General features: G+C 34.1%; 1 protein-coding gene across 6 annotated transcripts in view; it reads right to left on the reverse strand.

The window, feature by feature from the left end:
- Positions 1–141: 141 nt before the first annotated feature.
- The window catches only part of LOC107695946 (coiled-coil domain-containing protein 136-like), a 26737-nt gene continuing 16137 nt past the window's right edge, over positions 142–10741 (reverse strand). The window contains exons 4-11 of one of the 6 annotated variants that reach the window (XM_016496063.1): positions 9680–9754; positions 9160–9462; positions 6637–6748; positions 5408–5672; positions 5191–5322; positions 3299–3368; positions 1252–1319; positions 579–589 (exon numbers count right to left, since the gene is read on the reverse strand). In XM_016496063.1, the coding sequence (XP_016351549.1) occupies positions 3363–3368; positions 5191–5322; positions 5408–5672; positions 6637–6748; positions 9160–9462; positions 9680–9754 (893 nt within the window). In that variant the 3' untranslated portion in view covers positions 579–589; positions 1252–1319; positions 3299–3362. Of the gene's footprint in view, positions 1323–1606; positions 3074–3298; positions 3369–5190; positions 5323–5407; positions 5673–6636; positions 6749–9159; positions 9463–9679; positions 9755–10741 lie in introns of those variants that run through there. The other 5 variants (XM_016496061.1, XM_016496059.1, XM_016496060.1 and 2 more) reach the window with 5 other exon arrangements.

Consider the following 10741-nt stretch of genomic DNA (forward strand, 5'->3'; position numbering starts at 1 on the left):
CAGAATAGAAAGAAGAATTCCATTTGTTGCTAGACTTCGATCATCTCAGCTAATCGTTTGTTGACTAAGATGACTAAGAGGTCTGTAAGAGATCACATATGTCATCTGATTATCAGCTCAGTCATAAAACATAACAAATAGAAGTCTTACATTTTTAGTTTTTACACACAATTCTTAAAAATTCTAAAATTGTTTAAGCAAATCTTTGTACAATAAAGGGTTTCAACAATCAAGGTCATTGATAGAAAAGTAAAAATATGTGAACTTTCTTGTTAAAAAGCCGTTGATAAACCGTTCCAAAGAGTTCAGGTCATATTTTGATATAATTTTGATCACCTGCTCAAAATAATGTCATTCTGTTGCAACATGATGAAAAGAGATTTCAGATGACTTTAGAAAAAAAAATGTTTAAGTGACTAGAATAGGTTACATAATTATTTATAATCATTATTTCACAGTTATAATGACCCTTTTGGATTGGACATCCGTAGAACAGAACACAACTGAATTTGGGTCATGTGACAATCATCCAAAGCACGCGAGTAAATGACCAGCTTCAGGAAAATCCTCTCTATACAGATAGACTGAACTGGTTTCTGTAGGTGGTTGAACTAAATATGTGAACTATGAGGTTACACTTACTTTTTACATAAGTGACCTTCAGACTAAATGTTGACAAAATTATGTTCAGTTCATACTTTTTTCCCCCCAGAACTGTGTGGACATATTGAATTGTTGATTCTTCTCATCAGTGTATAAATCTATATATAGTCATCTATATGACAATATAGTGTTGCCTCATGCTGAAACATGCATAAAAATGTACAAAAAGGATAGATTATAGCAGTTATTGCAAACCAATAGCATTGTGTAAATTCGCAAAATAAGTTATAAGGTAAATAACTAGGCCTATTTTAAATATTTAAGCATTTCTTTAATTCACAAACTTCAGATTCTCTTTTCAATTCGAACCTCCTTTACAGCAACTTTTTGGTCTGTTGCAATTAATATATTTTTTATAATTCATCTCATATATTAAGAAGAGATCGTCAATATAAACTTATCATAATATTAAAGATATTTACAACAAGCCTACAGCACAAGAGTAGCTAAATGGTGAATAAATCAAAAACATTTGCTAAACTAATATGAAGCACATGTGAAATATTATAGGAAAAATATAAGTAGAACCTTTTTTGTCTAAGAAGGTAGTTATTATTGCAAAAAGACAAAAGGACACACAAAAAACACCATTAAACTCCAGATGTTACTGTAGAGGCTGTGATGAGTGTTGATCGTAGTTTCATCAGGTGAGAACACTGCTAAGAAAAAGCCAATCAGTCTGACTAGTTATAATAGAGTATTTACGACAGTCAATATTATGTATGGTCCAAAAATAAATAAATAACAATATGACATTTTACAATTTAGTCAAGTCATTAGAAAGCATAAAAAGTATGATTTGTTTTTACAAAAGATAGTGTGTGTGTGTGCGTGTGCGTGCGTGTGTGTGTGGGCAAAAAGTGCCCATATTTAAAGAAACATCCACAAATGTTTTGGAAAGTTGGAACTCGGTTTGTCTTTATCAAATGTAGGGATACAGTGGAATTCAGTTAATTGCTAATTCAGTACATTAAACACCATTAAACTCCATGGTTGATCTATATTACTGTTCAAAATATACAATCATTTTAGAAATTTCACATATTTAAATACAACAGTTTTTGGTACCACTGTCACAACAGAATAGAAATAATAATAAGAAGAATTCCATTTGTTGCTAGACTTCGATCATCTCAGCTAATCGTTTGTTGACTAAGAGATGTTAATGGTCTGTAAGAGATCACATATGTCATCTGATTATCAGCTCAGTCATAAAACATAACAAATAGAAGTCTTACATTTTTAGTTTTTACACACAATTCTTAAAAATTCTAAAATTGTTTAAGCAAATCTTTGTACAATAAAGGGTTTCAACAATCAAGGTCATTGATAGAAAAGTAAAAATATGTGAACTTTCTTGTTAAAAAGCCGTTGATAAACCGTTCCAAAGAGTTCAGGTCATATTTTGATATAATTTTGATCACCTGCTCAAAATAATGTCATTCTGTTGCAACATGATGAAAAGAGATTTCAGATGACTTTAGAAAAAAAAATGTTTAAGTGACTAGAATAGGTTACATAATTATTTATAATCATTATTTCACAGTTATAATGACCCTTTTGGATTGGACATCCGTAGAACAGAACACAACTGAATTTGGGTCATGTGACAATCATCCAAAGCACGCGAGTAAATGACCAGCTTCAGGAAAATCCTCTCTATACAGATAGACTGAACTGGTTTCTGTAGGTGGTTGAACTAAATATGTGAACTATGAGGTTACACTTACTTTTTACATAAGTGACCTTCAGACTAAATGTTGACAAAATTATGTTCAGTTCATACTTTTTTCCCCCCAGAACTGTGTGGACATATTGAATTGTTGATTCTTCTCATCAGTGTATAAATCTATATATAGTCATCTATATGACAATATAGTGTTGCCTCATGCTGAAACATGCATAAAAATGTACAAAAAGGATAGATTATAGCAGTTATTGCAAACCAATAGCATTGTGTAAATTCGCAAAATAAGTTATAAGGTAAATAACTAGGCCTATTTTAAATATTTAAGCATTTCTTTAATTCACAAACTTCAGATTCTCTTTTCAATTCGAACCTCCTTTACAGCAACTTTTTGGTCTGTTGCAATTAATATATTTTTTATAATTCATCTCATATATTAAGAAGAGATCGTCAATATAAACTTATCATAATATTAAAGATATTTACAACAAGCCTACAGCACAAGAGTAGCTAAATGGTGAATAAATCAAAAACATTTGCTAAACTAATATGAAGCACATGTGAAATATTATAGGAAAAATATAAGTAGAACCTTTTTTGTCTAAGAAGGTAGTTATTATTGCAAAAAGACAAAAGGACACACAAAAAACACCATTAAACTCCAGATGTTACTGTAGAGGCTGTGATGAGTGTTGATCGTAGTTTCATCAGGTGAGCACACTGCTAAGAAAAAGCCAATCAGTCTGACTAGTTATAATAGAGTATTTACGACAGTCAATATTATGTATGGTCCAAAAATAAATAAATAACAATATGACATTTTACAATTTAGTCAAGTCATTAGAAAGCATAAAAAGTATGATTTGTTTTTACAAAAGATAACAATAAAGAACATCATAAAGACCAAAACATGAATTACAATGTTTGAATTACTACGTTTAACGGTACCTTTGCTTTGCTCTCCACAATATATTTCAGATCGCCAGAAACAAATCAATGGTTTTTATTAGCATCATTCCTAGAAAGTAAACAAGAAAGAGAAGGTGCTGACGGCATGATCTTGGGAAGAAATGGCATGGAGAATGAGACCAAAAGTCATGACTGAATGAACGGTGCGCTGTATTCAAATATATTTATTAGAGAATTTGTTGATGGATAGATTAATAGATTCGATAGAAGGTTTGTTTCTTCCATTGAAAAATGTAAGATGCTCTTAGTAACATTCTCAAATCATGCTGTGATATGATCATCAGGTTTTGTCTATGCCAGAACGAGCGCTGCTGTCGTTACAGCAAAAAGAGCCGTACTATATATGGAAGCCAAAGGGCAAAGGCTGTGCTTTATGTTTAATGCTTGTGGTGTGTAGCGCTGTGAAATGAAATCCAGAATAGCAGAGAAAACAGGTGAAGTCATCAACCTATTGATGAGTGATGATTAGAAATAACGATCGTATTACTGCTATACTGTCATTTGCTGGGGACACAATCAAGTCTAAATGAACATGCTCTGATGGGCCGTGTCTTCTGCACCTGCTAGTGTTTCATTGAAATCATCACTTGCTGATACATTGCTAATGATTTCACTCGCTGACCTGCCCCATGTCTGTAAAGCAGAGGAATGACTCTCTTTGATTTGGACTGCTGACCCTCTTTTTATACAAAAGTGTTGAACTAAATTTACTGCATAAAGCATGTGTTCTGTTTAAATTAATATGTAATTCAATACAGAAATTAAATAAATAAATAAAATGTCTAGCAATAATATCCCAGATTGTACATTTATATTTACATAATAAAAAACTATAAATTTAGATATTATATTCAGACATTTAATACATATATACAAAATATAAAACAAAATGATTATTTATTTGTATATCCATGTAGAATTAAAATTTATGTCACAAAATGTACACTGCATTGAAAAGTTTGGGATCAGTAAGATTTTTTTTGTTTTTTAAAGAAGTTTCTTATGTTCACCAAGGCTGCATTAATTTGATCAAAAGTACAGTAAAAACAGTCATATTGTTTAATATTAGTACAACTTAAAATAGCTGTTTTCTATGTGAATATATGTTAAAATGTAATTTATTCTTGTGATATAAAGCTGAATTTTCAGCATCATTACTCCAGTCTTCAGTGTCACATGATCTTCAGAAATCATTATGTTATCAATGTTAGAAACAGTTTTGTGCTGCTTAAAAACATTTTTGTAGCCTGTGATACTTTTTTTAGGATTCTTTGATGAATAAAAAGAACAGCATTTATTCAAAATATAATTATTTTGTAACAATATACACTTCAAACAATTCACACATTTGGGGTCAATACATTTCTTTTTTTCTTTTTTTTTTCTTTTTTTTTTTTTTATAAATTAATAATTTTATTCAGCAAGGATGTGTTAAATTAATAAAAAAGTGACAGTAAAGATTCATATGGTTACAAACTATTTCTAGTTTGAATAAAAGCTGTTCATTTTATCTTTTTATCGTTTTAGAATCCTGAAAAAAAGTATCACAGGGTTCCAAAAAATATGAAGCAGCACAACAGTTTCCAGCACTGATAATAAATCAGCATATTAGAATGATTTCTGAAGATCATGTGACACTGAAGACTGGAGTAATGATGCTGAAAATTCAGCTGCGCATCACAGGAATAAATTATATTTTAAAGGATATTAAAATAGAAATTGTAAAAAAAAAAAATTAATTGTAATATTTCACAATATTGGTGTTTTCTTTTTGCATTTTTGATCAAATAAATGCAGTGTGCCGTTGATGAGCAGAAGAGACTTCTTTTAAGAAAAACAACATTAAAAATATTTTTATCTGATCAGTGTACCTCTTTGACTTCAGCAGCTCTCTCCAGCTCTTCCCTGCAGCGCAGTAACTCCAGCTCCAGCTCGGCTCGCTCCTTCTGACTGGTCTCATACATTTCCTGCAGATTTTGTAGTTCATTCTTCAGTCCATCACACTAGCAAACATAAATAAGCAAAATTTAGAGAACATTTTCTTATGAAAGCTCTCATTTATGAATAATGGATGTCAGGGCGGTATACCTCTCTCTGCTCATGTGTGGCCTTCTCTTCTGTTTGCTTGAGCTGATCTCTCAGTGAGAGGATCTCTGAGAAACCTCCTGTCCAGCCGGTGGGGGTCACAGGTTTGCCATCAAACGATATGTTCTTCTGGATCCCAGCGTCCACCAGCCTGCAGTTGGAGCTCATATAAGAGCTTCCCGTTTCTGTCTCTGTGCCGCACTGCGTGTGTTTTGCCTCTTCTGTCTCGTCCTGTTCTTCTTTAAGAGTGATGCAGGAACTGCCTGAACTGTAACATCACAGCCAAAATAAGATGCAAAAATTCAGGAGTGAAACATGAAAATAACCCTATGAAATCCAAGTTCTACATTTTCTGGCTTTCAGTTCAGATCTTTTAGCTTTGAGGTTGATTACATGCTATTGTGCTACTAAAGTAGACATTTTTTTTAGCAGATATAGATATTTAAATATTCAGTCTTCTTCTTGTGGAAAAACAAATTTAATAAGATGAGATTATTAGGTTTTATAGAAATTTTTGTCCAACAAAATGCTTACTGGAATGTGAAATTCATTGGTTTTGCCAAGCTATGATGTATAAGTGAGTAAATCAAAAATCATTAAGGCTGGAACACACTACATGACTTTTGCACAGATTTTTGCCCCAGTTTTCAGTCAGAGCGAGTCAACATTAGTTGCTGAAATTCAGAGCTAGTCTGCAATTCCAAGTCAGAGTGGACAGATTTCACAGAAAATCGCAGACTCTAATTTCATCCAGTCAGGGGATATCAAAAATTTTTTGATTATTTTGATTCAGTTTAAGAACACAGTATTTTCATTTGTCATGCATCGAGGCGCATGTTTCTGTGTGAGTTTGTTTGCTGAATGACTTGAAATGTATGCTAGTGTTTGATCCTCGGCTGTTTAGTGTATGACACCCAGTTTTTCCTCTGTAGCAAAGTCAGCAAATATATGATGACTAGTGTTTTAAAATCTGTACTGATTTTTGGAATGATGGGATTTTTATATTTTTGGAATGGCCATATTTGTAAAATATATGCAGAATGGCCAAAATGTAAAATAGTTTAACATAGTTTATGCTTTTTTTTTTTTTTAATATGAATAAGCTTTCGTTCTATGTATATATTCGTTCTATATATTTGTTTTGTTGTTTTATTTGTTTTTTTTACAAATTTCAAATGTCATAAAATGCCAGAATTGAAGACAATCAAGTATCAAGAGGTGTAGTTGCTCACCTCCTCTTCTGCAGCATCTGCAGTCTGTGATTCAGTCTTGTGTTTTCATCTTGCAGAGCATGGCATTGTTCCTTCAGACTGTTACATTCATCCATCAACAGACCCACATCACCTAATCAAGTAACGCAAGAAAATAGAAAGCAATATGAACACGAATATTAGCAATATTAAAGTGTATGTTTGTACAAGAGACTTCTGATCAAAGCAATCTACAATAAATTGTACATATCCTAAAATAAAAAAATGTTAACAATCATTATAACTAGTGGGATGCATGCAGTCATCCACGCTCTCAAAAGTTTACTGCATCTTCGCATAGCATTACCCGCACCATCAGCTATTCTGCAGGAGCTCTTCCCCGCTGGCCACTGTGTGCTGCAAACGTTTCCGAAATGCTTCAGGGTTGCACTCTTAATAGTTTATTAAAACTAGTGTGATTTATGGCCATCACTGCAGGACGTTAACCAGCTTTACAAATTGAGTGAGTCCATCATGCACTGATTTTAAAATGATGTCATCATGGACATTAGTGGATGTTTCAGACATAGTCTAAAAAAAAAAACATCAACATATTTGACAGCACTTTTCATTGAATTGATTGTCAAATCTGAATCAATAAAGTTTGAGATTATCAGAATTTCATATTAGAAAATAATATAAAATAATAATAATATATTTAATATATTCACTAAGCCTCTATTTTAGCTTTTGGAACCAGGTTTCTATAAAAATAAAATATGGACAGTGTGAATTCTACATATATTATAATTTATTATTCACCTGTCAGGTTTTATAAATCGGCCGAGAACAGCTGGCTGAAAGGAGAGCAGGATATCATTTATTTTAATAATGAAATATAAAATTAAATATAATATTATTTAAACATAATGGTAACACTTTAAGGACCAATTCTCACTATTAACTTGCTTATTAACATGTACAGGTGCATCTCAATAAATTAGAATGTCGTGGAAAAGTTCATTTATTTCAGTAATTCAACTCAAATTGTGAAACTCGTTTATTAAATAAATTCAGTGCACACAGACTGAAGTAGTTTAAGTCTTTGGTTCTTTTAATTGTGATGATTTTGGCTCACATTTAACAAAACCCACCAATTCACTATCTCAACAAATTAGAATATGGTGACATGCCAATCAGCTAATCAACTCGAAACACCTGCAAAGGTTTCCTGAGCCTTCAAAATGGTCTCTCAGTTTGGTTCACTAGGCTACACAATCATGGGGAAGACTGCTGATCTGACAGTTGTCCAGAAGACAATCATTGACACCCTTCACAAGGAGGGTAAGCCACAAACATTCACTGCCAAAGAAGCTGGCTGTTCACAGAGTGCTGTATCCAAGCATGTTAACAGAAAGTTGAGTGGAAGGAAAAAGTGTGGAAGAAAAAGATGCACAACCAACCGAAAGAACCGCAGCCTTATGAGGATTGTCAAGCAAAATCGATTCAAGAATTTGAGTGAACTTCACAAGAAATGACTTTTCCATGACATTCTAATTTATTGAGATGCACCTGTATATTACTAGCATATTGGCTGTTAATTCAAACTTATAAAGCACATATTAAAGGGGTCATATGATGTGATTTCAAGTTTTCCTTTCTCTTTGAAGTGATACAAGCTCTTGGTGCATACACAAAGAAAGAAGGCGTAACTTTATTGTTGCTGCCGCCGCCGCTATGTTGTGTAGGCGCTATGTGTTTCGTTGTGAAAGCAAAAATACTTTGTTTGGCTTCCAAACAAGGACACGACTAGAAATCAGTGATTAAGTTGTATTTACAACACTGTTCCAGAACGGTTCAACCCAAATATTCAGATGTGTGCAGCACATTTTATGGAGGATGAGGACTGTTTCCTGAGAGAGTAGCCTACAAGACTGTTGTTTTCTTGTTATAGAAAAGTCTGTTTCTATAAAGTGGGGCAGTTCCAGCTTTGCAAGGACAGTCTGGTGCTTCTGATTCACAGACTGTAAGTACATTTTCATATTTAAAGAATTTGCCTCTGCATGACCGTATTTTAGATCCCTTAATCTCTACCCCAAACCTAAACTAAACAACTACCTTACTAACTATTAACATGCAGCAAATTAGGAGTTTATTGAGGTAAACCCCATAGTTAATAGTTAGTTACTGAGAATTGAACCTTAAAATAAATAAAATAATAAAGTGACCAAACTGGTTAAGTGGGATATCTAGTTTTCCACTGTGGATAATTATATAGTTTTTTAATGGGTAAATAAATAATTTTGAATATTGAATATGTCTACAAAGGAGAGAAAAAGCAATTTATGTTTTTCTTTTTTTTCAGCTGAAATCTGCAATGCTCATTCGTAGCCTATTTTTGGACTGGATTCATGACTGTGCTGTGAATGTGCTGTACACTGTTATAGATTTTGGAGGTCAAACTAAACATTTAATTTTGATTGCTGCATTGAAAATGACTTATCTTCATAACTGCAGTACCCTGACAATCTCAGAGCTCTTTTAGCACTGTGTTTCTGTTCTCACCCTCCTTCCTCTGCTGTAGACGGCTCAGGCTCTTCATCTCTATTTCCGCTCGGAGTGTGATGATCTCCAGCTCGTACTCCTGTCCCGTGTTCTCCAGTTGAGAGATGTCCGCCCGTAAGCGGCAGAGCTCCTCCTGCAGACTGGCGATGTCGTTCTCTCTTTCAGCCGCGGCCTCCTCCGACGCCTGCTGCAGCAGCAGCACCTCCTCCTGCGCCGCCCGCAGCTCCTCCTGCGCTTCCAGAAGCTCGCTCTCCTTCTCCTCCTCCAGACTGTCCATCTCCTCCTGAACAGAACGAAGTTGTGCTACAGGGGTCGGGAGATCATTAAAAAAAATGTATGACTTTTTGTATGACAAGTGTGGCAAGTTCACTTCCTTCCCCAGTATTTTAAAAGAATGGTTTACTCCTCACAAGTAAATAGCATATGCTTTGTTACAGTATTTTGTCATCTAATGCAATGAAAATCTTATTATTAATCTTATAATATCATCTTGGGTTTGTGTGTTCAGAGTCTTTGTTACCTTGCAGATGCTGGATCTGTCTTGTGAAGGCCTCTGCCTGATGAGCACTAGCTAAACGTTCCTCCTCGAGAAGACCTGGACAGAGATAGAGAAAAACTTACATTTATTTTTGCCCTGACAATGAAAATTAGTTCAAATTAAGCTAAATCAGGATCCCTCTTTACATGTTGACAAATGAAGTGATACAGTGATAGTTATACTGCAATCTTGGAACACTACTTAGCTGATAGCTAACTCAATCTAACTCGATTGCTAGTAATCACATTGTTATCTACAGAGCGCAGCTGATTGGTTTCTTTTCACATCAGCGGCCAATGAGCTTGCTGCTCAACATTCAAATACTTGGCTATTGTTTGCTGTAGCAGTTGCAGCGCGATTCAGGAACCCTCCACCTTCCCCAGCTCCACCTGTATAGATCTGCTACGGAGTAATGTCATGTATGTTAAATGCGGGGGTTATTTCATGTATGCTCACAGCAGCATGTCCGTGGATGTATTGGCAGTAGCAAGTCTCAGTACTTGCTCTATAGCAGATCTATTCTGCCAAGACCAAACACATTAACACTGCCATGACAGAAATATCTTTAAGATAACTGATGCAACAAACCTTGTAAACATTGGCAAGTTTTCCATCACAAAAATATATATTGCTTGAGTTAAGACATTTAATCTCACATTTTGAATTTGCTTTGAATTTTAATATATTTAAAAATGTATGTCATAATGTATCTACACTTTGTGAAAAGCCGAAATCCACATACCCTATGTTAAGAAATATCCTCTAAAGTGTTCTACATTGTACTGAACACAAAGCGTAATTTTATTAAAGAAAGAGTAATAGCATTAAAACAATCTCCAAAACATTTATATCCCACCTACAACCCAAGAAGCTGGAATGCAGCTGAAATACAGAGGTCTAGCAGTTTGGAAAATGGATGGATGGATAACATTTATGTTCCCTTTCAGTCGGTCACTCTCGACGTCACGTCGGATGACCGACGAAATTGGGATCTCGCTTAGAGAGACCAATCTACTTCGAGTGTAAACTAAACGAGCCAATGCA

Source organism: Sinocyclocheilus anshuiensis, unplaced genomic scaffold, assembly GCF_001515605.1.
Source record: "Sinocyclocheilus anshuiensis isolate Anshui unplaced genomic scaffold, SAMN03320099.WGS_v1.1 scaffold626, whole genome shotgun sequence".
Lineage (NCBI taxonomy): Eukaryota > Metazoa > Chordata > Actinopteri > Cypriniformes > Cyprinidae > Sinocyclocheilus > Sinocyclocheilus anshuiensis.